At 42.5% G+C, this 26,297-nt stretch overlaps 1 protein-coding gene across 1 annotated transcript in view; it reads left to right on the forward strand.

Moving 5' to 3' along the window:
* The first annotated feature begins 607 nt into the window (after positions 1 to 607).
* Positions 608 to 26,297, forward strand: part of PELI1 (pellino E3 ubiquitin protein ligase 1) — a 33,580-nt gene continuing 7,890 nt past the window's right edge. Inside the window, exons 1-2 of the mRNA XM_074150535.1 lie at positions 608 to 662; positions 25,876 to 26,020. Coding sequence (XP_074006636.1) covers positions 608 to 662; positions 25,876 to 26,020 — 200 coding nt within the window. The remainder of the gene's footprint in view (positions 663 to 25,875; positions 26,021 to 26,297) is intronic.

The raw sequence follows: 26,297 nt of genomic DNA on the forward strand, positions 1-26,297 counted from the left end.
TTTATTATGCGTGGTCTTGAATAGCATACGGGCAAGGTGTATGCTGCCAATGCTTGTGTAATGCTTACCTGCAACTGTCAATCTTATGTAAATGTAAAACTTAGACTTATCCTAGGTAATTCCAGAGCATGTTTTTAAGTTTCGGCAAATCTGGAGCGTGCTGAAACCAACTGACTGGTAACTGAATTCTTTGAACAATTTTGAACAACTTAATTTTTGAGTTGCTCTGCACCGGGAGTACTGATTGGACACAAGAGTATATGCTGTGTTCAAAGACGTGTTATCTGTGCTTTTCTCCAAATGCTTTTATTCCAGTAGACATTGAGCCAACATTGATAAACCTCTAGGAAACCATTCTTGACAGGGGCTGTGGGCAACAGGTAGACTTCCCAGCTCTGTCTCTGCCAGCTGACAGTTTTCAATTGGTGATGCTAGCCCTTTGGTGCTAATGTGGATGGGGCTTAACCATATGGTCTTGCTCTCGCTTTCTCTCGCAGTGTTGAAAAATGTTGTCCCGTCTGCACTAGCAGCTAACTGATCTCAACCCATTGTTGACAGCCACCATCATCAACAGGTCCTTTTCCCTCTGCCAGCCTGGCTTTTGATTATGTATCGTAAATCCAAGTGGAAGTGTGGTTACAATCTCGCGGTTCTTGGACACGGTGAGTTTACTTCTACACGGTTGCTCTAAGAGAACAAACTTTTCTCCTTGCACCTGAACTTCTCTGCCTGAAAAACGTGAGGGGAAAAATTCAGTTGCTACTTCTAGAATTCCCTCAAAACACACCTTTCGTTTACCTCTAAGATTTTGATTGAGATTAGTTGCAAGAAGTGCAAGTGTAGAACAATGCAAACTATTAATACTGTCTTGCTGTTACTGTCCATAATGGTATTTGTTCTCTAAACTTTTTATTTTTTTCAAGTGAGAGAATGCTCTAAGTTGTTCATTGGACAGCATCTCTCTACAACAGCTACCCCCATCTTTTATAACACTGCAGATTCTATTAGAGAGGTGGCTGCTAAGCTGTACCGAACTACACTTTGACATGCCTTGGTGTTGGGTTTCTACTGACGGTTGTTTCCTGAGGCTCTGAGCCGAAATAATATTCGCTGCCTGCTGCGAGCGATGCAGCCTCGCATCCTTCTTTGCTCCAGACCTGCTGACCAGAGTTTGTCCACAAGCTGACTTTTCTCACTGCACCCAAGAGAAACAAATTTAATAACAGGTGTTTCGAAGAGGTTCAGGGAGCTGTCTCTTAGGTTTTGTCGTTAGGCTGACTATATACCCTTCTGATGTGGTAGGCTGAAAATTCTTGCATTGCTTTCTGTAGCCAAACTGTGGCTTGTTCTTTTTCCTTAGCCCTCTGGTTTGAGGACAACAGCTGCTGCCTCCTCTCGCTGTTGCTTGCACCAAAGTAATAACGTGGTGTTGTGAGAAGATCAACTTTTCCTTGCTTGGACCGGTTTTCATACCAAGTTAATGCTAGTGGAATTAAAAATACAACCTCAAGTACAATGGGTGTGATTAATAGTGAGAAGACTTTTGGCATTATGACTTTGAAAATGTTTACAGTTTTATTTTGCATCTTGGGGGATTGGAGCAAATAGGCATTAGATGCTAATCATAATAATGTTTTTCATGATCAAAGATATCGGTACTTCAATAGCTGCTATTTTTGTTTAAACTGCCAAGGTCCTAAAACTGGTTATGAGCAGTCAGTATTGGTGGTTAACAGCCCAAAACATTTTAAGTATAGAAAACTCTTCTTCGTTATTTATTTCACATGAGTTTGCTGACTTGGATTCATGTTGTATATTTCTTTTATTTTCTGATCAGCTCTATATTCTGTTGTGTCCCTGGGTTTTCCGTGAAGCTTCTATCGCGAGTGGATTCTTACTTCAAAAGTACTTAACTCTGCCGGTGCATTTCAAGGTGAAGCTCAACAAGATAGTACAGTATGGTCTGGAGCTTTAATAGGAGTGTAGCTGTTAGAACTTTGTTTTATCAATTTTAGAGTCTCATCTGTTAGGAAGAACTTTCTACCAAATGAAATATGGTAGGTCAGAGAGGAACGACCATGTTCAAGTACTTGTGTATGAGCCAAAATACTTGCAACAAACTCCCCTTAAGAGTGTCATTCCTGAAGAGCTGTGGAACACAGTTGAAGCTGGTGGCTTGAGAAGCTGGAAGGTTTCTGGCATGTGAGTGCTTCATCTCTTCAGACAAACAGGACGCAAGTTAAATACCATAACTGACGGTGAACATAGTCTCTGACGGCACTGTAATTATTCTGAATGTCTGGGGCTTATCCAAAATCGGAGCGGTGAATTAAATTACACGTCCAGCCCAGGTCTGCTCTAGTAGAGTCTTGCTTGGGTAGGGTGATAGCGATCTTGCTTACGCTGGTTAATTCAGTTGGCTTCAATGCAGTTGAATCCTTACTTGCACCTGCATAATGAGGCTCAGGTATCGGGTTGGGTGAGGTGACCTGGTAGATGAACAAAAAAAGAATTTGGACTTTAATTTCTTTTCCTTGCTAAGTATGCTTTTATTATTTTTTTTTTCACAGCACGCCTAGAAACAAAGCCCTACTGCTTAGTACAATTGGTCATCTGTTAAACAGATGAGCTACAAGCCTCAGTTTTTATTTTTTTTGAAACATTGTGAAGGCTTAATATAATAATAAAAAGAGAGAGAGAACTCAGTCTGTTGCTACATTACTGTGCCAGGAAATAATCCTTCCTCCCTGACCAGTTCCTTAGCTGTTCCAGCCGTGGTACGATGTAGTTTTATTCACAATGGCTTTATTTAGATTATCCTTTTAACTAATGGTTTTGGCACACTTTAAAAAGACACTTAAGGAAGAGGATCTTGTTGCAGTATTCCACTCTGGGCTAAACTTACAGGCTGCAAGTGTGTAAATATATATATATTTTAAATTTAATTAGAGATTCTTCATTTGTAGCACAGTAAAAACCATCTTTGGAGCACTTTAAGTTTGCAAGCGGTTATCCGAAAGGCTGAAGTTTTGTTAAAGGATGCAGTCTTCTGTAGGCTGGAGCTGGTTTAGATTACTCTGTGCGTTTCTGGTTGGAAAGAGATTTCATGTTGCTTCTGATTAACAAGAAAGCTTTTCTTGTGATCTTGGATTTCAATTGGGTGCCGCTTCACTGGGAATTTTGATTGTAGTATTTCAGTGCCCCTTTGTGTTAGGTCCTCTGCTATCTTTGCTTAACTTTTGTGTTCTGGACCTTTATTTTTTGCAGGTAAAGACAAGTCTTGCTGCTTCAGTGTATACAACTATAGCACTATTGCTTTGGGGAGAGGGGTTGCAGCCTTTCTTTTTCTGTTTAACCAATTTTTACTTTTTAGGTAGACTTCTATATCTGAAGTTAAGGAATAAGCACTATGCTATAACTTTTGGGAAACCCAGACATTTAAATCTGTTAATAAAAAATTAGTAAGTAACACGTGAGGATGTTGGGATGGAAATCACATTTATTGCGATTGTATTAACCTTTTCGTTGCGCTGAGTGAGGAAGGGTGACTTGAAAAGACAGGTCTAGGTATGAAAAGGAGCCCAGTAATTCCTAAACTTGCACCCCTTAATGTTAGACTCGGTCCCGTCCTTAAAAGGAGGACCTAGGACAAGTAGAAACCCAGTGACTCCCAGAGTTGGAATTTTTCAAATCCCAGTCCAGCAAATAGGAGCAGTGAAAAAAAAAAAAGAAGCGCTCGCCAGCAAAACTGGGAACATGCGGTTATTCCCAGGAGTGGTGCTCAGCTCTAATCCACGATTCTTGTCAGGCCAGTTTCAAGGGTGAAGCTTTGCGTAAACAGTTGCACTCCTGCACTTTGGCTATGATGTTTGTATCCTTCTCTTAAGTATTTTTTTTAAATTGGATAATTCTTTTTGTTTCTCATTTCTAATATGAAAAAGGTACTTATAACTTTGATAGATTTTAAATACAGCTATATGATTGTCATCATATATCTGGTCACATTGATTTTAAAGTGAAGACTTTCTTTAGAAGACAGCTTTTTTTTGTATTTGCTTATTTTTATTGGGGTTTTTATTTGCTTTTTGGGGTTTAGATGAGGTTTTTTTCTGCAGTTAAAATGAAACGCTTCTCTCCTACCCAGGAAAACAGTTTCAGTCAGCTTGGAAGTTGTTACTAAAATTAAAATGCTTCACCTCAGAAACCAATAAAATTGTTGGAGCTGATACACTCCTTACTCTGTTGGTTTGGTAGTGCTCTATAGTGTTGATAGCATTTGAGTTGTTTGGTGCCGATGATCTCCCATCTTTCTGTCTGAGCAGTTGTGTTTACAGACAAGGAATAAGCACTATAAAAGAGGGGCTAGAGGAGGGTGAGCTTGTGACAACGCTGCATTTATTTGTCTAGTTCAGAGTTTATTTTGGGGATGCAGCCTTCACACACCTCCATCAGCGAAATGTTAAAAGTACGGAATGACTTCGGAGTTTTTTAAAAGAGTTTTTTTAAGTCCAACAGTGGCTGCAAAGCCAGAGAAAGGATTTTCTTCCCTTTCTGTTTAGAGAAGATATATTACTTCTACAGCCAGTGTTGAGGTTGCTGTAGTGAGACTGAGCATGCCTGAAAACTTGTTTTGGAAATTCTAAATGCGAAAACCTGCAGAGTTATGTGGAGGCAATACATGCTGCTAAGGCAGCAGCTTGCCCATTACTTGTCTCAAGCTCCTAGCCTTTCTCCCACTTGCCTGACTCGTTCTGGTTGGTTAATGGCAAATGGGCTGTGCTGACTTTGCCATATTGGTAGTTCTTTAATACTTTAGTATGTCTGGTTTATAGTTAATTGCTTGAATGGGCTTGCTTGAATGTTTTCTCTACTTTAAATTTTTGTTGGTCCAGGAGCTTGAATGTGGTCGGGCATCTCTGCTGAGTCTGGGTAGTAACTCCTTAATGTGTGCCAGCTCAGTTGCTTGTGACTGTTCATACTCTCTGCTGCTGCCTGATGTTCTTCTGCTCTGCAAACAGATGACGTGAGAAATCAGAGAATTGTAGGGGTTGGAAGGGACCTCTGGAGATCATCTAGTCCAACCCCCTGCCAGAGCAGGGTCACCCAGAGCAGGTTGGACAGGAATGTGTCCAGGCAAGTTTGAATGTCTCCAGAGACGGAGACTCCACACCCTCCCTGGGCAGCCTGTTCCAGGGCTCTGCCACCCTCACAGGGAAGAAGTTCCTCCTCATGTTCAGATGAAATCCTTGGGCAGGAGGGTAACTAATGACAAGCAGCAAGTTGAATGTGAGCGGGACTTCTACAAACCTTTATGAATGCGTATGTGAACGAGGCACCGCTCTGCTCACTATGAGCAGCTCTTAGTCAATTGGAGAAATGTTCATAAACAATGGCAGTCCTGAGAGGGCCAAGCTACCCCTAAAAACTTGTAAAGATTACTTCTGAAGAGCCAGATTTTCTGGAATGAATCACTCTGCACTGAGCAGCTGACTAAAAAAAGGGCAAGTGGAACAGCTCCTCTGTACTAGATTATTACTGTTAAGTTTGCTATACTAGAAGAACAGGACTTAAGGTTTTCAAGGTATGCAGAGGTAAACTTGAAGATACTCTGGTATCTGGAGTGCTCACTGTGGGTTAAAGAGAAGGTTTCTCTCCACCTCTTTCTCAAGGTGCAGCAAGGAAGAAGTCTGTATTATATTAACCAGTTGCTTTGGTTGATAAATAAACGCATGCTCTAAATCATGTGAATTTGATTTCAAAACTGCGTAAAGTACTACTGTGTTCTGAATCATCTGGTACTGTTTATAAATTACTCAGTAGTGGTGCTGTCAAAACTGCGACTTTTTGTGGCTCTGTGCTCTTTTCCATATATTTGCCCAACGGTGTTTCCTATTTCCTGAATGGAAAAATTTTTCTTTGAGAGAAAATGATTAATTCCTTTACTGCTGAAAGCCTGCCCTTCAGTGCTTACAGGTACAAAGTGCAGAGCCAAGGTAATGGCTAAAGTGAGTTTGTGAGTGTTAAGATACTTTTGCATTTATCTTTGCAGGTCAGAAATGCCTGAAATGGGAAAGAGACATAGATTTTCTTGCATGCGTGTGGTAATTCAAATCCAGTCCAATCTGTAACTGCTCAGCTGCACTTGGTTTTGAGGCTTGTTCAGGTAACTTGGAAATACAAGCTAGCATCCACAGAGAATCAGAGTCCCAGCCAGGATACAGCTTTAAGCAGGGGTTTTTTTTTCAGAAGAAAAAAGTATCGAGCTATTTTGCTTGACAATATTATGTGGAAAATAGGTAAAATTGCAATGGATGATGAGAAATACACTGAATTCGTGTCCCAAAACCTAAATTTTACAAATCTTACTGATTTCTAGGCCAAATCTTGATAGTTTGTGTCTAGACAGAATTCTGTTGAGTCTGGATCAAGGAAGACCATAACTTTTTTTTTTTTGTCTTCAGGAGCACTTTCCTCACTGATGCAATTACTAAGAGTCAAATTACTGTCTGGCTAATGTAATTTCATTGGGGTTAGTGATGTGACTTAACATCATCAAAAAAGCAAGGGTAGTCCATGAAACCACTGGCTGAACGTGTTGATGCTCTCTAGCAATGGGGACACGCTTTGGCTATTGCTGGAAAGGTGCTCTGCCCCAGTGACCGTCCGCATCCCTGTGCTCTACCAATTTGAAGTCACTTTTGTCTTCACATGCTAGACTTTTGTCTGATTTTTCTTTCCTCGGTAACATACTCCGAGATGATAAGAAGCCATACAGATTCTGGAGAGTGTGGTTATTTAAAAAAAACAAACAAACATGCCACTATCTCGGTACAAAAATACTTGTTGGTGTTTTTCAAAAATGTATCGTATGACCACCACTCTTGAAAATATTTTTTCCATCGGAATTCTTCTGGTCGTAGCTGAAGACTATACTGTCTTAAAGTTGCCATGTTCAGCCAGATACCTTCTCTTATTTGAAGGTAACATTTTTCTGTATACATAGCAAACTGAAAACTTGAAACTAGTAACACCTTGAAAACTTCCAAGTCGAATGTTAAACACAATGATTTCCTTAGCTCCGTATGGTCAGACCAAAGTCCCTTGGGTCTCTACCGTAGTACAGCTCCATCTCCCTGCTTGAGGTATTCTATCGTTGGCTTTTTGGTGAGAATATATTTGGCGCAATAATGCCAATAATGTCGTATGTGACAACAGCCAAGAGTACTCACCAGCTTGCACCTTGAACCTGGCAACAAGAAACTGGATTCCTTTCTCAACTAAGGAGTAAAATTGAAGGATGGCACTGGCACGGAATTCTTACTACTCTTTGAGAATGACCTTTTTGTTGTCAGGTGTTAGTGCCCACATAGAGGTAAAGGAAAAGTGCAACTGCCTGTTTATTTTTATAAGCAGAAAACCTCTTATCCAAATTGGATTAGAAGTGTAGGAAGTAGAGTATTGCTCCTCTCTAGATGCGCTACATCATGCAGTGCCCATGGGATCATAAAGGAAAGAAAAGGGTATAATTGAATAGCATGGGATTTTTTTTTTCTCTGATCGGTAGCAAACTAGGAACAGGTAAGTGAGGAGGTGGAGGAGATACTTGAACTTTGTCCTGTTTGAATTGCTGGTTGTAGGAGGTGATTAACATGGAAGCTTATGCACGCAAAAAGGTAGTTTGTGTTTATGTATAAATGCAAGTTGCATTAGCGTAAAACCTAGTTAACTTTACACATTAAGAGAGAGCTTTTAATGCATTTGAAGAGATATCAATGTATCTCCATTAGAAATCTATTGCAGAGGCAAAGTAATCAATTCTTGTTCTCCTTGGTTGTTTTCTAAAGTAACCTTTGTTCTGTACCTGAGCTTGTACAACACTATTTAAAATATTCCTAAATAGACATGCTTGAATGTCAGCAATAGAGGAACCTGAGGTACCAAACCAGCCATTTATTTGTACGGCTATAATATATCTTAGCTGGCCATGATAAAACCTGACACTTGGCTTGCAGAGAGTAGGCAGACTTCTGACACCTACCTAGAGGTATGTGGGTCATATGCTTTTATATGTAAATGCTGGAGGTGATATGTTTAGAAAGGGGCAGGTTTTGTACCTTATATAAAGACTGTCCAAAATGTGAAGTTGTGAGGAGGAAGAATATAGTAAGATGGTACGTTTATTACCAGTGACTTATAAAATCTTCAGGTATGAACTACAGACTTGGGACATTCGCATGCAGAGGTGAGAAGAGCAGTGTGGAGGTTATCCAGCACTTTTTTTTAACTGGAAACACAGATAACTACAGTCGAAATGGTGAGTGTCAAGAACATAGTAACACCGTGGTGAGGAATTTAGGATAAAGCAGAGAGAAACTCTATTGGATAAACTTGGCTTTTGTGCTTCACAACCTCTCTGAGGGAAAAGGCACTTACTTTAAGGTATCCATTTGTGTGATGTGGGAGTTGAATAGAAACTGTACTGAATAGTTTTTAAACTTTGTCTCTCAGCATAATTTTTTTTTTTTTCCTAAAATGTGAGTTTGGGGAGCCAGGCAGCTATAGCTGAATTTCTATAACTGAATACTTTTTCTGTCTTTTTTTTCTAATATCTGTGAAATGTTCTTCATCTCTGAAAGTGAGACAAAGATGTGTTAGTATTTCTAGCGACTGTCTGTCTTAACTTTCTCTGAAGAAGTCTGTGGTCAAACCATCTAGCTTTGTGGGAATGAAAACTTTCAGGTAATGCAGGTTCAGCTAGTTCTAGAAGGTACCTTAAAAGTTTTGCAAGCAGGAAAACTATGTCTTGGAAATGAGTTCAAGTTGGGCCTCCCACCATATTTAGGGGAAACCATAATACCTGAAGCTCAGTGAATCTGAGTTCTGCTGTTCAAAGAATGCAGAACTGCAGCTAAAAAGTTCTTTGAGGAAGCGCTTGTGCATAGCCCCGGTTAATTGAACTTGCAGATACGGTGTTTGTAGAGTTTTCAAGATCCAGAAATGTTCTGGGAAAACTTAAAAATAAAAAATAATTAAAAAAAACCACCTTTCACAATAGCTGTTTCCAGGTACTTGGGAAACTCAAGTTGGCTGTCTTGGAAAGAAGCCTGGTGCAACTACATCTGCGTGTTTCTGACTTAGCAGATGGCTTACATCAGTTCGGCCGTTGCGGAAACGAATGTGTTTACTTCAGAATGATGCCTTACCTCTTATCCTTTCGGTCTTGGATTTTTAGGAATCTAGCATGTCTGATGCTTCAGGCTGTTGTGGATCAGCCAGGTGAGGGGTCATCTTAAGAGCAGCTCGAGTCATGAATGTCTGTCTTGGGCCATGATTGCCATGAATAGAGTTCTGGAGTGTCAGTGCTGAGCTGCTTATTGGAACACTTTCTGTTCAGAAGCTTGTTGTAAAACACAGGGTACGCTGTGGGTCTCACCCTTTCAAGTGCTTAATCAGCCCAAACAATCTTTGGTGTGGTTACAGCAAGCTCTTTGCTGTAATTTTTGCCAATTGTTTTATTTTAAGCAAATGTTGAATCAGTCATAGGAAGGCTGTGAACAAACATGAAGCTCAGACTGGTCTGAAAAACTCCTTGTCATCTGCAGTTCTCCAGTGTTTGGTCCGCCTTTCCTATTTCCTGAGGGAATGTGTGTCTGGAGAGGCCATTTCATATATAAAGTTCCCAAGTCTCTTGCAGTAATAGCTGGAGATATGGGAAGCCACCTCCTGCTTTGAGCAGCAGGTTGGACTGAATGACCTCTTGAATTATCCTGCTAAGTCCCTTATGAAGAAAGGAATTGATGCAGCCTCTTGGAAATATATAAGCATGTAAAAGTCAGTAGTCCTGCTGTCCTGGAGGTATTTCTTTATTCCTGCCTGAAATTCCTTCAGCTCACAGTAAGGTTAACTACAAAATATGTTCTCGGTGCAAGGATCCAGGAGTCTTTCATGCGCTTTTCTTAACGAGGTCTCTGCCCTGTAGGAAGTTGAAAGTCCTGAGTGGGTACAGTGCTAAAAGCCATGTGTGCCTGCTAAAGCAGAGATCATGCTGGAGACAAAGGGACGGTTGTTTTTCAGTCTGCAGGATGGGAAATAGATTGATGGTAATGTGCTGTCCTTGAGTGGAAGGGCTTCCCTGGTGTACCTGAAGAGCAGGCACACAAAGATCTAAGGGTGGAATGGGGCTTCATAAGAAATGCTCATTGGGTTCGTCTCATGGCAAAGGATGACTCGTGTCATGGGAAACGCTTCTTGGCAGAGTTGATGATTTGTTGCCTCTCTGTAACTAGGCTACTGCAGCTTCGGTGACGAATTGCTCCACAGTTGCCTAAGGATCACCGTAGCTGTTAGATGACAGGCTTTTTTGGAGTTGGCAAATCCCTTTGAAGGAGAATTTGCTGTGCCTTAAGAACTTGAGATTCTACTTAGATCTCTCTTACTGAACTCTCCTGCCAATCTAATGAGCCTCTCCCACCTCTGCCAGAAGTGGTCAGTATGGGAGAGTTCATAAAGTACCATACACCCTTCGTGTTGTGGCAACTTGAGATGCAGCAAAGCGTTCTCTGAAAGCTGTAGCTATAACAATGGACCTTTGTTTGCTCGGCCCTTACAAGAATTTTCTTACTTCTTGCCACAAGGCACCACACAGTAGTGCAGGGGATTAGGTAATTTCCTTCCCTCCTCCTCTTCCTGCAGATTATTTGATTAACATTTCTATTGTATGCTCTAATTAGCATGTTCTTGGCTTCAGGCTGCTTTTCCCCATGCCATAACCTCCTTAAAACACTGTAGTATGACTTTATTAACTGTATAACATGGGAACTCCTTGCATAGAGGTTACATGTGACGTAACACAATGACAGTTTAATGGGGCTGGCGAGTCAGTAGTCTTCCCCCCTTTCTTCTTCCCCCATGTACCTGGGGTTGGACTTCTGGGAACCCTCTAACTGCATTCATACTTTCCAACACATGAAATATTTGGGATTTGGGGGCATCATCGGGTTTGGTCAGAGTTCAGCCACTGACTTTATGGGAAACTGAGCTAAGGTGGGGTATAGTGTGTGTTCAGCCTTCCGTATTGAGTGTACGAATTTACATCCCCCTTGGGAACACTACAGATCCTATTCTTCCATGGGTTTGCTCTCCTTTCTCAGTGTTTCCTTTGGTATCCTTTCCTCTGTACCCTGCCTGCGGCAGTTTCAAGCACTCGTCCTGTGTGAGGTTTTTATCCCGCTGCCTGTTTTGTTAAATAAAAATACCAACAGAGACATGTTTAAAATGTCCGTCTTGAAATTTAGGGGTGATATACTGATCAGGTTAAGTTTGAGGAGTTTGCTACTTGGGCTTCTTGGCTGCCTGCATGCTAAAGGATGTAGCATTGCCCTTTGCCCATATCTGCAAGGCTGTCTTTTTAACTGATAGAGCTAGAAATTCATTCCTCTTCAAAGCTCATTTTGAATGTCAATGTGAAATCACGTAATTATATCAAACTGTACAGCATCTGCTCGTGAGTCAGATAGAAGAACATGACGATACAGCCCTTTATTTCTTTAACAACTTCAAGGAAAGAACCTCCCCTGCAGTTAAGCATCACTTCATGAAATTAGCAGTGATATCTTGGGCTACAGATTTCATTGTTTTAGTCTGGCATGGTCGGCAGTATCTCTGCTCCAGAAAAAAAAAGAAAAATCCGATAGCTTGCCTAGCAACAGCACGCTTCCAGTCCTCAAGGCAGAGCACAGGTCTTGTGTGGAGTGGAAATCATTAAGCCCCCCTCTTAATAAAAGTGAGGGACAACATTGACACAGGACTGGGTGAGTAGAGCATGGCCGTGAGTAAACACGGGCAGGGAAACAAAGCGGTTGGAGCTCTGCAGGGTGAGGTTCAGAGGCAGCAGTGTGTCTAAGGGCAAAATAAACCCTCAAAAAACCAGCTTTAAGATAGGGACAGTGTGCTATGAAAAAAGCATAATGCAGTGTATTTGCCCGATACCAGAAGACTTTGCTCCAGAATACCTTGGGTCACTAATAGGAAGGCAGGTGGGGTGCAGAGATAAGGATTGTTATCTGTGGCAGGCTGGGTTGGGCAATAGAAGGCATTTCCACCTCCAGTTGCTCGTTCTGTAACTTCTTGTGTGGCTGCAGCATAAAGTAATCCACAGGTTTATTCATCTGGACTCTGAACAGTGGCATCTGTAAGAGGAGAAAGTAAAGGAGCTCCAGAAGCAAATTAGTCTTAAGTTCTTCTTTTCAGACTAAAAAGTCTGAAAGGCTTCTGAAACATTACAGCTGGAGTGTTATGGTCTGTGGCCACCTAGAAGTGGTCATACCAATGGGACTTATCACTGCTGTTAAATACCTGAATACAGAGCACCTTTTGTACTCTTGTGGCTGTATCTGTGTTAAGTGATATTATTACAGGCCTCATAGTGGTTGTGTTTGTTGGGTTTTTTTGTCTTGAGAAAAGACACAAACCCCCAAAACCAAACCCTTAGCCCTGTCTGAAACAGTTTTAAAGATGCCAACCTTGTATAGGCCAGGATGAAATATAAAATACTTGGAGGTGATGGGGGAGGTTGGATTAGGGGACGCTTCCACCATGATGAATGGTGCCATTTTTAGGTTCTGCAAGCTAGCAGTGGAAAAGCTAGATTCACATGCCAGTAAAGTGAGTGCCTCTATTTTTTTGGCAAGGAGGAGGGCTCAACTTTAATCTCAAGATGTGGCTTGGTGAGTCTCTGCTTTACTGATTGATGCAGGAGGTTCCTATCCCCTCAGTTGCATTGCCATAGTGGGTTTACAGAGTAACCCACAAACAGATTAGCAAAATGAATTTGGGTTAAAACACTTGGGGGTTGTGTGTTGTGCTTTGGTTTTTCCTAAGGTTGTTACCAGCTCTGCTAATGACCTCTGCTGTCTGAGGTCATTATTCAGTGGCGTGTTGTCTTTGGTGGCCAGAAGCGGAAACCTAGAGAAGAATGGGAAGGGGGGGAGCACCTGTATGTCGAGGCTTCTCCAGGTACTTCTCAGTGTTCAGCAACCTGGGGCTCAGTCACTTCTGTGGAGCAGAGAGATATCTTTGTGGATAGTAACCTCTGATAGGAGTGGGGCTGGCTGGGGGGGGAGAGGGGAAGACACTGTCTATGAGCTTATGTATGGTTTTATTATCCAGAATTTCCTATGGCGAGGAGTTCTGCAGCTGAGTTTTTTGGGTAGGTGGCATGTAACAGCACAACCTTACAAGTATTAGGTAGGGGAAGGCTGGCAGCGGGGTACGGGCCAAGGAGAGAGAAGACAGGTAAGTGTTCGCCTTGTTCTCAGCAGTGAAAGCTGACTTAGGTGGAGTTGCAACTTGTGCTGTGTTAGCGTACATCCTGAGCACAAGTCTTGTGCAGAGCAGCTGAGGGAGCTGGGGGTGTTCAGCCTGGAGAAAAGGAGGCTGAGGGGAGACCTTCTCGCTCTCTACAACTCCCTGAAAGGAGGGCGCAGCCAGGGGGGGTTGGTATCTTCTCCCAAGGAACAGGGGATGGGACAAGAGGAAATGGCCTCAAGTTGTGCCGCGCCGTGGAGGTTTAGGATGGATATTGGGAGAAACTTCTTCACCAAAAGGGTTGTCAGGCATTGGAAGAGGCTGCCCAGGGAAGTGGTGGAGTCACCATCCCTGGAGATATTGAAAAGATGTGTAGATGTAGTGCTGAGGGATGTGGGGTAGTGGTGGTTTTGGCAGTGTTGGGTTAATGGCTGGACTTGATGGTCTTAATGGTCCCTTCCAACCAAACCAATTCTGTGGCATAATGAACAACGAGTGGGTTTGAGAGTGCTGAGCTTTGAGTGCTGCTGAGTAACGCGCCTGCCCTCCCCACCGTCGGTTCTGCTGGTACCACTGCATGCTCTGCTGTGAGCTGAACTGGGAAACAGATCCGACTGAAAACCACCTGAGCAGGGAAACCAGCTTTCAAAAGCGTGGACAGATTAGGGAAACCAGTCCATGGAACTGTGCTTGCAAAATCCAGGTGGGAAGCCGAGGAAGGAACAGCAGAAGTGGGGAGCAGTAGTCGCCTGTAGAAGTTGAGAGATGTCAGCTGTCAGCCTGCATAGAGATGGCTTGAGCTAGGGTAACCGTGAACACCTTCTTGCCCCCCTACAGCTGTGGTGTAAAACTTGATGTAGAGGTTGAGCTACTGCCTCGTGTCTTGCTTGCAGCAGCCTCGGAGTGTTTGCGTGATGGGTTCTAAGCGGCAGTGGTAACTTGGAAGCGGTGATAACTTGATCACCATTTTCTGGCTCAGACATTTCAATTACCCCACCCACAGGCTTGTTGCAGTGATTTCCATGTTGGTGGAATAAGAGCTGAGCTCAGAAACTGGTCTGGCACCTGCAGGTTTGCCTTTTCTGAAGGTGCGTCCTACAGGAAGGAGCTGTTAGAGCACGGTTGGCCCCGGGAATCGGGTACAGGTGGGCTCTGCCTGTGTGTCCTGGGTCCGCTTCCATAGTGTTAGTGAAACCGGGGATGGCGATGCTTTGAGAGGTTCTGCTGGCTGAATTCTCACTGTATTAAGAAATCACTTTTTGCGTGGGAGGTGAGGAAAGCTAGCTGGGCTAATAAGTGATGATTTAAATTAAAAAAAAAGAGAGAGAAGGTATAGCGTGCATGGGTACAGTTATGTAAGGGAAGCGGAGAAGGAAATAGATCAGCGTTTCTCCGAGAACCTCATTCCCGGAGCTGCTGGGGAGTTGGGTGGCAGGATCCTTCTTCTCAACACACCCTCCGCTTCCTTTTTTCCTTTTTGGGGCCAGAGACGGATGGATTTCTGGAGGGGCTGAGCGGGATGCGGGCTCTGCCTGCAGCCAATGGAGCCTGGCGCAGCAGTGTTTACCCGGCTGACGCAAGGCAGAGCCAGCCCCTCTCCTGTCGGAAGGAGCTACCCACCGCTTAAGTAAAAGCGCAGAGAGCAGAGGCGCTTGCTCTAGTCTGGCAGTTGCTGGGGGTTTTAAAGGAGTTGGTGGATTTCGGCTGGTTTTAAACAAGCTCGAAGGAGTGGTTTGATTTTTTTTTTTTTTCTTCTGTACTGCGTAGAAATTCTGGAAGGATAAAAAGATACAGGTAAGTGCTCTGCATGCCATCGCGTTCCTCTTCTAGTGTTGTATTGTTTTCAGTCTCTTTTCTAAAAGCCTCGTCCGTGTCAGTGTTTTTCAGTGAGAAGTTAAAAGATAATTCAGTGATGTGTTTGGAAGGAGACCTAAGAACAGGCAGTGTTTCTTCCACCTAAAATAAGAAGAGACATTCAAAGTGCATAGTATAATAACTGCTGCTTGTTCGTAAGAAGTGTCAGTCGCTTCTCATTTATAGGGTGCAGAGCAAAGATGCCTTGAAACTGTCATTACCTAACAAAATCATACCAAGGAGGATGTCTCATAGAGCTATTAAATATTTGTGTTGTCTAAACAAAAAGAAGGCTTTAAATGTAATTGTAACTCCTGTTTTTGCAAGGTGATACAGTATGCTATGTGAAAAGGCTTTAGTGTAATGCAGACACCTATTTAGTGGGTACTTTGGTACATAAACTGCCTCATCAGGAAGTCAGAGGCTTATAAAAAGCAGAAGGGTAACGTTCAGATCTGTAGAACAAGAAGTCATTGTGGTTTTCTGCAAGCACAGGGTCCTTGGCTGTGTGTTCTAGTTCAGGTGCATCAGGCAGTAGATCTGCTTGGGCTCAGTCATCAGAGCATAAAAAGCTCTGTCTGCGTAGCAGCTCTTCTAAAAGTAAAATACCTCTGTATATGGTATAAACTCCTAATCTGTGTGTGTATCTATATATATGTGTGTGTTGTGCTTCTGTCACTGACTTGCAATGAAAGTTGGGACTGCCTATTTTTAAGGTAATGCTGTGTAGTGTGTCTGAAGGCAGTAAAGGGCATATATATATTTTAAAGGATCCTGACTGGGAAGTTCTCTGTATCAGAACCATCCTTTTCCCACGTTGTACAAAGTTTCCCAGTATTGTACAAAGCTTTTTGGTTTGGTTTCACAGAATCTCAGTCTGTGTCTCAGCTTTCAGAAACATAGTGATGCAGGAAGCCGATTCCTTATTGCTCGCACTAGTGTAGATCAATGCTTGTACTTTTGCAAGGCACTCCCCAAAGGTACAAATAGATAGTACCGTGGCTAATGAACACTAATTGTCTGTCAGCGGGCCTCTGCTTTATTGTTTTATGGCTTCATGCATTGCAGGTTATATAAATAATCTTCATTTGATAATCTGAGTACAAAATCAAAGCTATCCCATTTTAGCAAAACATGTGGAGTTTGCAGTACCAGCCCAAGTGTGAGTAGAGCCAGAAGCTCGCGTAGAAAGCTGCAAAATAATCTTCTTAAAGTAGCTGGTGTGAATAACTTTCACAGGTGGCTCAGCTGATTGAGTGAGTCCAACCTGCAGCGTGTGGGACCTGGTGCTGCGGGGGCGGCCGGTGGAGGAGCTCTGCCTCCTGCGAGGATGTGCGCTTCATCACTGGTGTATCCCAGCGCTGACGTGGAGGACATAGGTGGTAAGGGGGTGTAAAGCTGCATGTAAACGTCGTGGGCTCACTGGTGAAGAACTTTCTTGGCTAATTAAGGTTATGGATAATATTGCAGTGGCAGCTTTAAAATAGACACCTTGTGCTAAAAGACAAATGTTTTCAGCTTCCCACACGCAGTCTGAATTACATCATTTATAACCTGTAGGAGGCTATCGTGGTTTCCTCAGGGGAGGATCAGCTGTTACTTTTCGTAACTGAAAAAAAACGCTGGATGATTTTATTTAATTATTTCTTTTCCAGGGGAATATTTTCAGAATTTGTTTTTGTCAGTCTGTCAGAGTGGATTGTTAGCAGTTACGTAAATCTTCCAGGTTTAATGCGCCAGGCCACGTTCTCATCCCATCAGCAGCAGTTCAGAGTCACAGGACTGAAGTTAGCAGCAGAGGTCTGACTGATATCAGGTCCCTGTGCTTAGACGTTTTTTTCCGTCTTCTGAACAGGAACACTATTTTTGAGTACTGTCATAAAGTACAGACTCTTATATCGGTGCCTATAATAGAAGTCTTGTTCTATAATGCTTGCCTTGTTCATCGAACAAGGGTGCTTGTCCTCGCACTCCTGCTCCTGCCTTCCCTAAAACTGCTGAGAACTCCTCAGACTTGCTTCTGAGACTGAAACAAGGACTTGGAGCAGGACACTGGATGGCAAGCCGACTGCTGTTTCTTAGCCTGGAAAAAGTTAGCTGTAGCCTTGGTGCAAAGCAGGAGGTTTGCTCTTGCGTATCAAGTTAGTGCCTCTTTGAAAGTGTCTACAAGCAACATGCCTTTTTTTTCTTTTATGGTGTTCTGTGACTTATATGACTTGTGAAATTTCAGGATAACCAGCCTGCTAATGGCAGATGTCCATGGTAAAAAGATGCTTTCATTCTGTTTATGAGAATGAAAACCCCCCTCTTGAGACTTTACAGATGTTCTCAAGACACGGCAGCAGATAGTTGTTTGCATTGTTCCACGCTTGTTACCCTGTGCAGGAGAGCCTGCTTGCTCATTCCAGAGCTTGGCCTTGTCTTATTTTCACTGCTTTCATATCATAAGACACTCTTGCGTGCATAGTTGGATGACTAAGCTTATTCAGAGGTTATAAAAGAAAAGGCGATCAGTATAGACTAAGGAAAGAATAAGCCATACAAAAGCAAAAGGCTGGACTAATTTTCCACGGTCCCAAGGCTTACTCTTTTTTCATTTTTTGCTGGTGAACAACTCCCTTTTCTAGAAAGGAGAAAATTAATTATCCTTCCTTAGAAAGGTAAAGTAGGGCTACTGACCTTAAGTGACAATGCAATTCAAATACGTAAGAGCTGCATGGCTATACCTTGCCTGGGCATCTCTAGTGAAGGATGCAAGGTGTAGATAGAATCTCAAAAGTGGAATATAGAACCTGCAGAAGTCAAACTTCCAGGTATGTGTGTGACAGGAAATGTGAACTTGTTTTTAACTGGAAACTGAGGAAGTGTGAAAACTGGTTGATAAACACATTCTCTTCTGCGTGCTCTTTTTACCCGGGTGATTGCTTCAGTAAAAACTATTTTAATAAAAGCCACCAAAGAGATTGCTAGGAAAAAAACAGTTAAAGGAGAATAACTTCCCACTGGTGATTTAACCATCCTGTAGAAGAAAGTAATTTATAGAATCGTAGAATAGTTAGGGTTGGAATCTCAATCTGTGTCTCAGCTTTCAGAAAGGTAATGATGCAAGAAGCCAATTCCTTATTGCTCGCACTAGCGTGGATCAGCAGGAATATCGTTGCTATTGTTTGTGGAATCTGGCAACCTGGACTTGTATTTGCGCAAGAAGGCAGTCTGCTGGGATTTACTTTGATTTGTTTTGTTGTGTTTTTTTTTACTTTTCTCTCATTACTTAGCGCCTCTTCTTTCTTCCACGCTTACAAATACCTTCATCTTGAGAGACTAGAATTCTGCATGGGTCCTTTGCATCTCACAGTGACTTTAACTTTGATATTCTGGTCCTTTAAATCTTGAAGTCAAGATTTTTGCCTTTGAAGGGGTGAGATGTAACCGTAGAAGAGATTATGCAGCGCTGAATTATTCTGTGTGTGTGTGTGTTCAGAGGAGTTTGGTTTCTGATCTTGCAGCTGCAAGATTGGAAACTGGAGTACTAAAGAGCTTAAATGTGTAAATGGATGTTGGCAAACTGGTGTTTTGTCAGGTAACTACGCTATTCAATATGAATTCTTAGTTTGAAGAGCAGAACAGTTTTAAATCCAAATAAAGCTATAGATAGTAATATGTAAATCTCGGGATAAAAATTTGTTTCATTGGTAATGGAGTTGCTTGTAATTTATGTCTAACTGATGAAAAGTGCACCTAAGGTGTGTATTTCGGTTGCTTGATAAAATTCTGTGTTGGGCTTCCTAAAATTAATTGTATTCCTAGAATAATTTAGTTTGGGAGATTGTCTGGTCCCATCCCCCTACTCAAAGCAGGACCTTTATTGGATGGCCTTTGATCAGGTTGTTGAGGGGCATGTGCAGCTGAGGTTTGGGTATTTCCGAGGATGGAGACCCCACAAACTCTCTGCATTGTTTTTTGGGGTTTTTTGGTTTGTTTTTTTTTTGCCCCTAATGGCTAATGGGGATTTCTGTCTTGCAGCTCCTTTGTTGCCTCTTGTCCTGTCGCTGCATACCCATGAGAAACAGACAAAACATAATCCAGCCTATCTCCCCCCCTAATTTAACACAGAATTGCAGAGGGAAGAGTGGATATGAGAATTGCAGAGATAATAGATGGAGAACTACAAATAGCAAATTGTATAAAAATAAAAACATTAGTAGACAAGCTGTTTTGTGCTTTATTTCTAAAAGCCAAAAAAATCCAAACCTTAGAATATGTAGACACAGAACATAAAGAAGATAATATAAAAATGGGGGGGGGAATATCCAATTTTTGCATCTGAATCAGCATATTTTTATTTTAATGTACGCATTGACAGAGGACTTCTTTTTATACTGTGAAAGTGGGGGGGGGTTGTGCAGCTTTTTAGAAAAGGGCTAGTCTGGCACTAGCTACAGTTGCTAGCAGCCTATAATGCTGGCTCTGTGTTTAGAAAATGATGGTAATTTATTACAAAGAGACTTTTATTCTAGTATTTTTAGCTCACAGTCGAGTGTTTAATGAATCTCTGCTTGGGCTCATTGAATTTATGTTCTCCCTTCCCCCACCTCGTTTTAACCATTAAGATACTGCTATTCTTGCTGCGATTCCATAAAGCTGCACTTGGTCTATTAAATAGTGAACTCATTCAGGAGGGACTGTGCCTCAGAGCAGATGCCATCTGAAGACTTTCTGAAGAAGCCACCAAAGACCAGTCCTGTATGAGTCTCGTGATTACAAAAGGCAGCTGAATGATCGAGGACAGCTGGTGAGCTAAAGCTGATAGTTCAAAAGCACCCAAAATTTCAGCGTATCTCTAGGTGCCCCACTGAAAATGGCATGTTGAGTGAAAGCGGGCAGACTCTTCAACTCTGCATCTGCTCTGGAGGGCAGTTTGCTGGGTCTTCCCAGACAATAATCTGCCTCCAGATTCGGAGACTGGTGTGTGAACGTGACAGGACAATGATAAGGCTTTTCCTTCGAACCTGAATGGAATCGGAAATCTCTGGTTTGCTTTCTGCCACTGCAGTCTTTGCCTTCGGTGACTCAAGTGAATATGGAACAGGAAGGTTTGTAAGAAAGCGGGATTTCCATTCCTAAAACAATTTTTTTTTTTTTAGTTTAGATGTTATCTCTTTCCTGTCCCGCAAGAGAGTTGCACGTGACAGTATTGTGCAGGTTACCTTCCATGAGCTTTCTCCGGGCTCTAGAGAAACTAGTGTTAAGAATAAAAATGCATTGCTTGCTTATGAGCTCTTCCTCTTCCAGTTTCCTTCTTGAGTTTCCTATTCCAGTTTCCTTTTTGAGAATAAAAGGTCCGTAACTGGTACCCATTGGGGTTTTCTGCTGACTTGCAAATAGTTGTGTTCGCCTCTTACCCCATCGAGTCATGCCTTTCCAGAACTGTTTAGTCCGCCTTGCAAGTTGCTTCACTCACAAAATCTATGATTATATTGCATAGCACGGGGCTGTGCACGGAGTTCTCGGGCTTTAGTCTCTTCTCTGTAGCAGAAGCAGAGATCTTGAGGTGAAAATTTGCTGCTACCAGCAAACCTATGATTTGCAAAAATCTATGATTTTTGAAGAATGTAGGATGGGGTGGCATCTTGTTAATTAACACCTCGTTCCTCATCACTGTGGAAGGGACTTGGAGGAATTTTGGAGCAGTTGGTTGTTCAGAGTCTGCTTGAATGAAGCCTCCTCCACTGGTGACCAGAGATGCTGCTGCAAAATGGCAAAAAGCGAACTTGCACGTGTTTTGCTCGAGCAGTCAGTTGCTTAATTGTGTACTGGTACTACGGGGCCAAGTTGTCTTTGTAATATATTTAATTAGCCTTTCCTAATACTTTCAAGGAGTCTCTTGCAGTATTCTAGGAATAAAAACGGGACAGGTTATATGTTCTCCTATGGGATGTGAGACTCCTCTCTAGTGGGACAACACTGGAGTTTTCTTTGCAGACATTAAATGTCACTTGGACTAGGCTTTGGGAACTCATGGGAAGAATATAATTAATCTTTGTTATTTCTGGGAATGAAACGAGTCTTCCTTTTTTGGGGGTACAGTGCATCAGGCAGATCATACTGGGTGAGAAGTAGCATGTACGTTGCACTGATTGGTTTTTTGGGTGCTCTGATTTTTGTTTGCTTGGTGTGAAGTTACGGGCTTTTAGTAGCTGTGAAAGTGATGTGTGCAGCTTGTAAGTGTTCTGAGACATAATTAAAAAAAATTAGGTTCAGGCCTTTGAAGATGTAGGAGGAAGCTGTTTTACTAATGGTAGCTTTAGACGGCTAACTCTTGAAGCGTCCTTAAGTCAAGTAAGAAGCGGGTTTCCATCATATGTGCTGGTCCCAAAATAAACTTGGCTGGATTTCTTTAAATGTGAAACAAAAATGTATTAAGGGTGGTGGTGGTGGAGCTGAGTGTTAAACGTTGGACACTTTTTTCCTTGTATTAAGATGTTCTAGTTCACTTCTTGCCTTGCTGAGGTCTGTCACTTGGAACTGTTGGCCCCTCTCACGGTTTCTGCTCGGCTGTCTCCAGCGAGGAGGTTACTGGCCACCTCTTCACCGACTTCTTCAGTCTTCTTTTACTCTTCATGTGTAACTACTTTTAATGAGGCTCAGAAGCTGAGTCTGTGACTGGGAGATGTATTTTTTAGCTTTCTATGAAATTGTTCACTTGGGTGAACAGAGGAGAAGTTGTGCCAAACCTTTTCTTGTACTAGTGGCAAAAGTTAAAGTTATTTTTAATGCTGGTCTTCCCACCTTCTCTAAGTGAATGGATTAGCTCTGTTTTTAAACACCATAGTGTTGGGTGGATACTATTCACATCTTTTTTCTTTTTTTTTTTAATTCTGCCATGGTGTCTACTAGTCCTATGCTATTTCCTAATGGGCGGTGCTCTAGATTTCATAGCAGTATTTCTTCTGAGTTGTTAAATGCCATTTCAAAGGACAACCAAAAGAAGTACAAAGCCTTGCTTGTGAAATGCAATGGCCAAGATGAAATGAGTTAGATGTGAAGACGACTGAAGTGTGGGAGAGAGACTGCTGAGGAGATCAATATTCAAGTAGAAAATAGGTTAATCATTTGGGGAGGAGATTAAAACATTAGGAGCTGTTTTTAGAAGACAATATATAAGCAACCTGTAATGCAAGATTTTCAAATAAAGCAAAACAAGAAATGCTGAAGTTGATAGTAGCAATATTTTGTAGTAAGTATCTTTATATCCCTGTATCTATATACAGATAAATACTTAAGATTTATATTCACTTAAGTAGAAATACTTCAGAATCATAGAATCATTCAGGTTGGAAAAGACCCTTGGGATCATGGAGTCCAACCATCAACCCTACTCTACAAAGTTCTCCCCTACACCATATCCCCCAACATCACATCTAAAAGGGAGATCTGGCTATAGAACCGAGTGCTGTAGAGCACTGAGAGCTAGATAGGTGAGTATTAATGGCAGTAAACCATCCCTGTGGTGTCTTCAAAGGCACGTGGTTTCAGAGAATGGCTGGTGTGGTGCTCCGAGGGGGGATGAGGGAGTGTGTTGCCAGGAGGGGAGGAAGGCCCCAGGTGGCCAGAGCAGACAGGAAAATTGCGAGCACAGTTAATGTTGTGGGGCTCTGTTTATCAAATGGGACAATCTCCACTTGGATGTGTTATGGCCACTGGCATGAGAGGAGTTTAAGGTCACATCTTCATATGTTTTGCTTTAAATTCTCAATTTTAGAATTTCAAAAACAAAACCTTGGGTTGCCAGTATAGCTGCCTAGTGAAAATGCACGCTGCTTCCTATGCCACAATAGTGTATTGGTGTAACTGTCATGTAGATGGGACATGCTTGCTATGGTTTGAGGAAACCCATAACAACTTAATGTCATTTAGACAATTATTCTATCACCCCATGACCCCTCCCTGCCCAGGAAGGGGAATGGGGGAAACACAAGGAAACATGAGGGTTGAAATATAAGTATGTTTAATAGGATAAGACTAAGTAATTAACAATAACACTAAAGAACCAGTATTGATCCCAATGCCAGTATAAAATCCACAAGGACCATACCCAGCCCATTCCACCGGCAGAAGCTGTACCCTCCCAGCAGGGACAGCCAACGTGGGACACTGTGAGCGCTGTGGCTTCGGGAGGAAGGGAAGGGCTCAGGGCTCCGGCACCAGGGCAAGGAGTTCTCAGGATGGCAGCCATCAAGGGAGAGAGAGAACTCCTCAGCAAGATTTCTAATTTATATTGAATGTAACATTCATGGTATGAAATAACCCTGTTGGCAGCTTGCGTCAAGTGCCTGGGTCTCGTTCCTCCTTGTCCCTGCACCTGGCAGGGCTGAAAAACACTGAGACCTTGAATCCCACCTAGCCTGGCTGGCTATAAGTATTTTCACAAATTCAGACACTAGAATCTTCTAAAAGTACCGTTTTCCGCAGCGCTAGAAGAGAAACTAGTCCTGTGTCGCTCAACCCAGGACAACACCTTCCCGGTAGTTCTGTGCCGATCGGGTTTATGATACCATGCTTGCATGTCCAGCGGTGGGTCAGGGTACTGCTGATAACGTTACACGTGTGCTAACCACAGAGACAGTCTCCAGTTATCTTACTCCAAGCACTGCAAAATCCACAGTACCCAGACTTGAGAGCAAAGCAGAAGAGACTTGGAAAATTAAGGAGAAATGAAAGGGAAAAAGCAAAGTTTTAGTTTAGCCTCCTGGTTGGGTTCTGTGGGCGTCACAGCGAGTTTGGAGGACGGCAAGATGTCACTGCGTGTATTTGTGTGAAGCCATCCCAGATAACGTGGGGTATTGTGTAAGAAGGCAGAGAAGGAGCACGCTGAACTTTCAGATAGCGCTGCGAGCAAATTGCCGGTGGGGATCAACATGTCCGTGCTGAACAGGAAATTCCTAGATTGAGAAAAGATGTTGAGGACCAAGCTCCTCTGCGAAAGAGCAAAGACAGCCCAGGAGAGGGTAGAGATCGGGTCCGTAGAGGAATTGTCGCAGCAGCTTCTGAACAAATGTGAGCAGGGTGTCAAGCACAGCCACATCCTTTCCTCTGCTCTTAGTACAGAAGGTGGGCTGGATAAAATCTGCATGATGGTGTCTTTTCAGCTAATATCTATGGTCTGGTTGAGGTAGAAGAAAATGGAGGTTCGGCTTTGCAGTCGTGATGATGGGATACAAGAAATGTGATGTGGGTCAAAATGAACATTTGAACAGAAAGCGGAATGTTAACCATCAGTATTAAAAAAAAAAAACCAAAAAAAACCAAAAAAAAAAAAAAACCAAAAAACCAAACCCAACACTTAATAGCTTTTTGAGTTGGTATGAAAACTTACTTGGAAGAACCAAGGGATTATTCTTGTTCTGTTAAAGAAAGCTGATGCCAGCCTGTTTGAGGCTTTATTCTTTATCGAGCAAGTCCTCTGGTGGGAAGGCTTTCTCTACAGGAGATGGGTCAGGGATGGGTTGGGTCGGTCAGAGGTGTCTGGAAATGTTACTAATGAGAAGCTGTAAAAATACTAGTGTGAACTGTTCCTCAAAGCAGACGTGTAATGAAACATTGCACTTCAAGAGACTGTTCTCATTAAGAATTATGTCAAATTCCCTTCAGGAAATCTCCGTCAAACACCTGTTTGTATTACTCCTGTCTCTAGTTAAACACGAGAGATCACACTGCATATCCCAAACTTGTACCACAGACTTGATACCAAGTTGTCATACAACTCCATCTGCAAGTCTAGAAACTTCTTGGAAAGCTCCGAATCAGATATTTGCTGTGCAAACTTCTACCTCTCTAGCTAATGGACAGGTCTTGCTTTGGTTGTTTTTTTTTTTTTCTTTAAATTTAATCCTTTTCTGGCTCTACTTGATAGTTTAAGGAGAGGCAACTGCTGGAGAGGGTACAGCAGAGGACTACAAAGATCATTAGGGGCCTGGAGCATCTCTCTTATGAGGAAAGGCTGAGGGACTTAGGTCTTTTTAGTCTATGGAAGACAAGGCTGAGGGGGGATCCGATCAATGTTTATAAATACTTAAAGGGTGGGTGTCAAGAGGAGGGGTCTGGTCTTTTTTCAGTGGTGGCCAGGGATAGGACAAGAGGAAATGGGCACAAACTTGAACATAAGAAGTCCACCTAAACATGGGGAGGACCTTCTTTCCTGTGAGGGTGGCAGAGCACTGGAACGGGCTGCCCAGAGAGGTGGTGGAGTCTCCTTCTCTGGAGACATTCCAAACCCACCTGGACATGTTCCTGTGCAACCTGCTCTGGGTGGACCTGCTTTGGCAGGGGGGTTGGACTAGATGATCTCCAGAGGTCCCTTCCAACCCCATATCATTCTGTGATTCTGTGATAGCTTCATTTGTACGTTTAGTTCAACTATATGCCATTTATACTAAAAACTAGCATGAAGGAAGATGACTGTGGATGTTTCATCAAGGCCATACTGGAATTTTTCTAAATGCACTTGTGGGTTTTTTGTGATCTGGTAATTCTTCCAGGCAATTCAACCTTAATTGATGTGGTTTTCAGTGGATGTTTTTAAAATTATTTTGGGCAAAACCGAAATACGGAAAAGGCAAAATATTCTGCCTGCTGTATCAGATAGGTGTGCGGGTTTCTGCAATCGATAGATTTGAGTCTTTTCTCTTACTCTTAATTTTATCTTTGCTTTTACAGGAAATAATGAAACAAGTGTGCCACAACTCTTGATCAGAGACCTGAAATTTGAGAAGAAGTCATTAGCTAAGCTCATGTTTTCTCCTGATCAAGAAAATCATCCATCAAAAGCACCAGTAAAATATGGTGAATTGATTGTATTAGGGTAAGTCTTTGTATCTTGGTTGGAAGTGGCAACGAAGGTAGAATTCCAGGGTGCATTGGAGCAGATAAAATACAGGTTGCTGCAGGAGATGGTCCCACAACCTCTCTCTCGAACTCCCTCTTTTGCAGTGTATCTGGTGAGGGTGCAACTGATAGGCTTCTCTTTGGTAGGTGTCTCATGCCAGGGAGGGGGGGCTGCCGTTTTTGGTGGCAACCAGGCTTTGTACATAATGCGATATATTGGAGAATTGCAGTGCAGTAGGCATAGCTTTTGGGGA

This window comes from Numenius arquata, chromosome 7, assembly GCF_964106895.1.
Source record: "Numenius arquata chromosome 7, bNumArq3.hap1.1, whole genome shotgun sequence".
Taxonomy (NCBI): Eukaryota; Metazoa; Chordata; class Aves; order Charadriiformes; family Scolopacidae; genus Numenius; species Numenius arquata.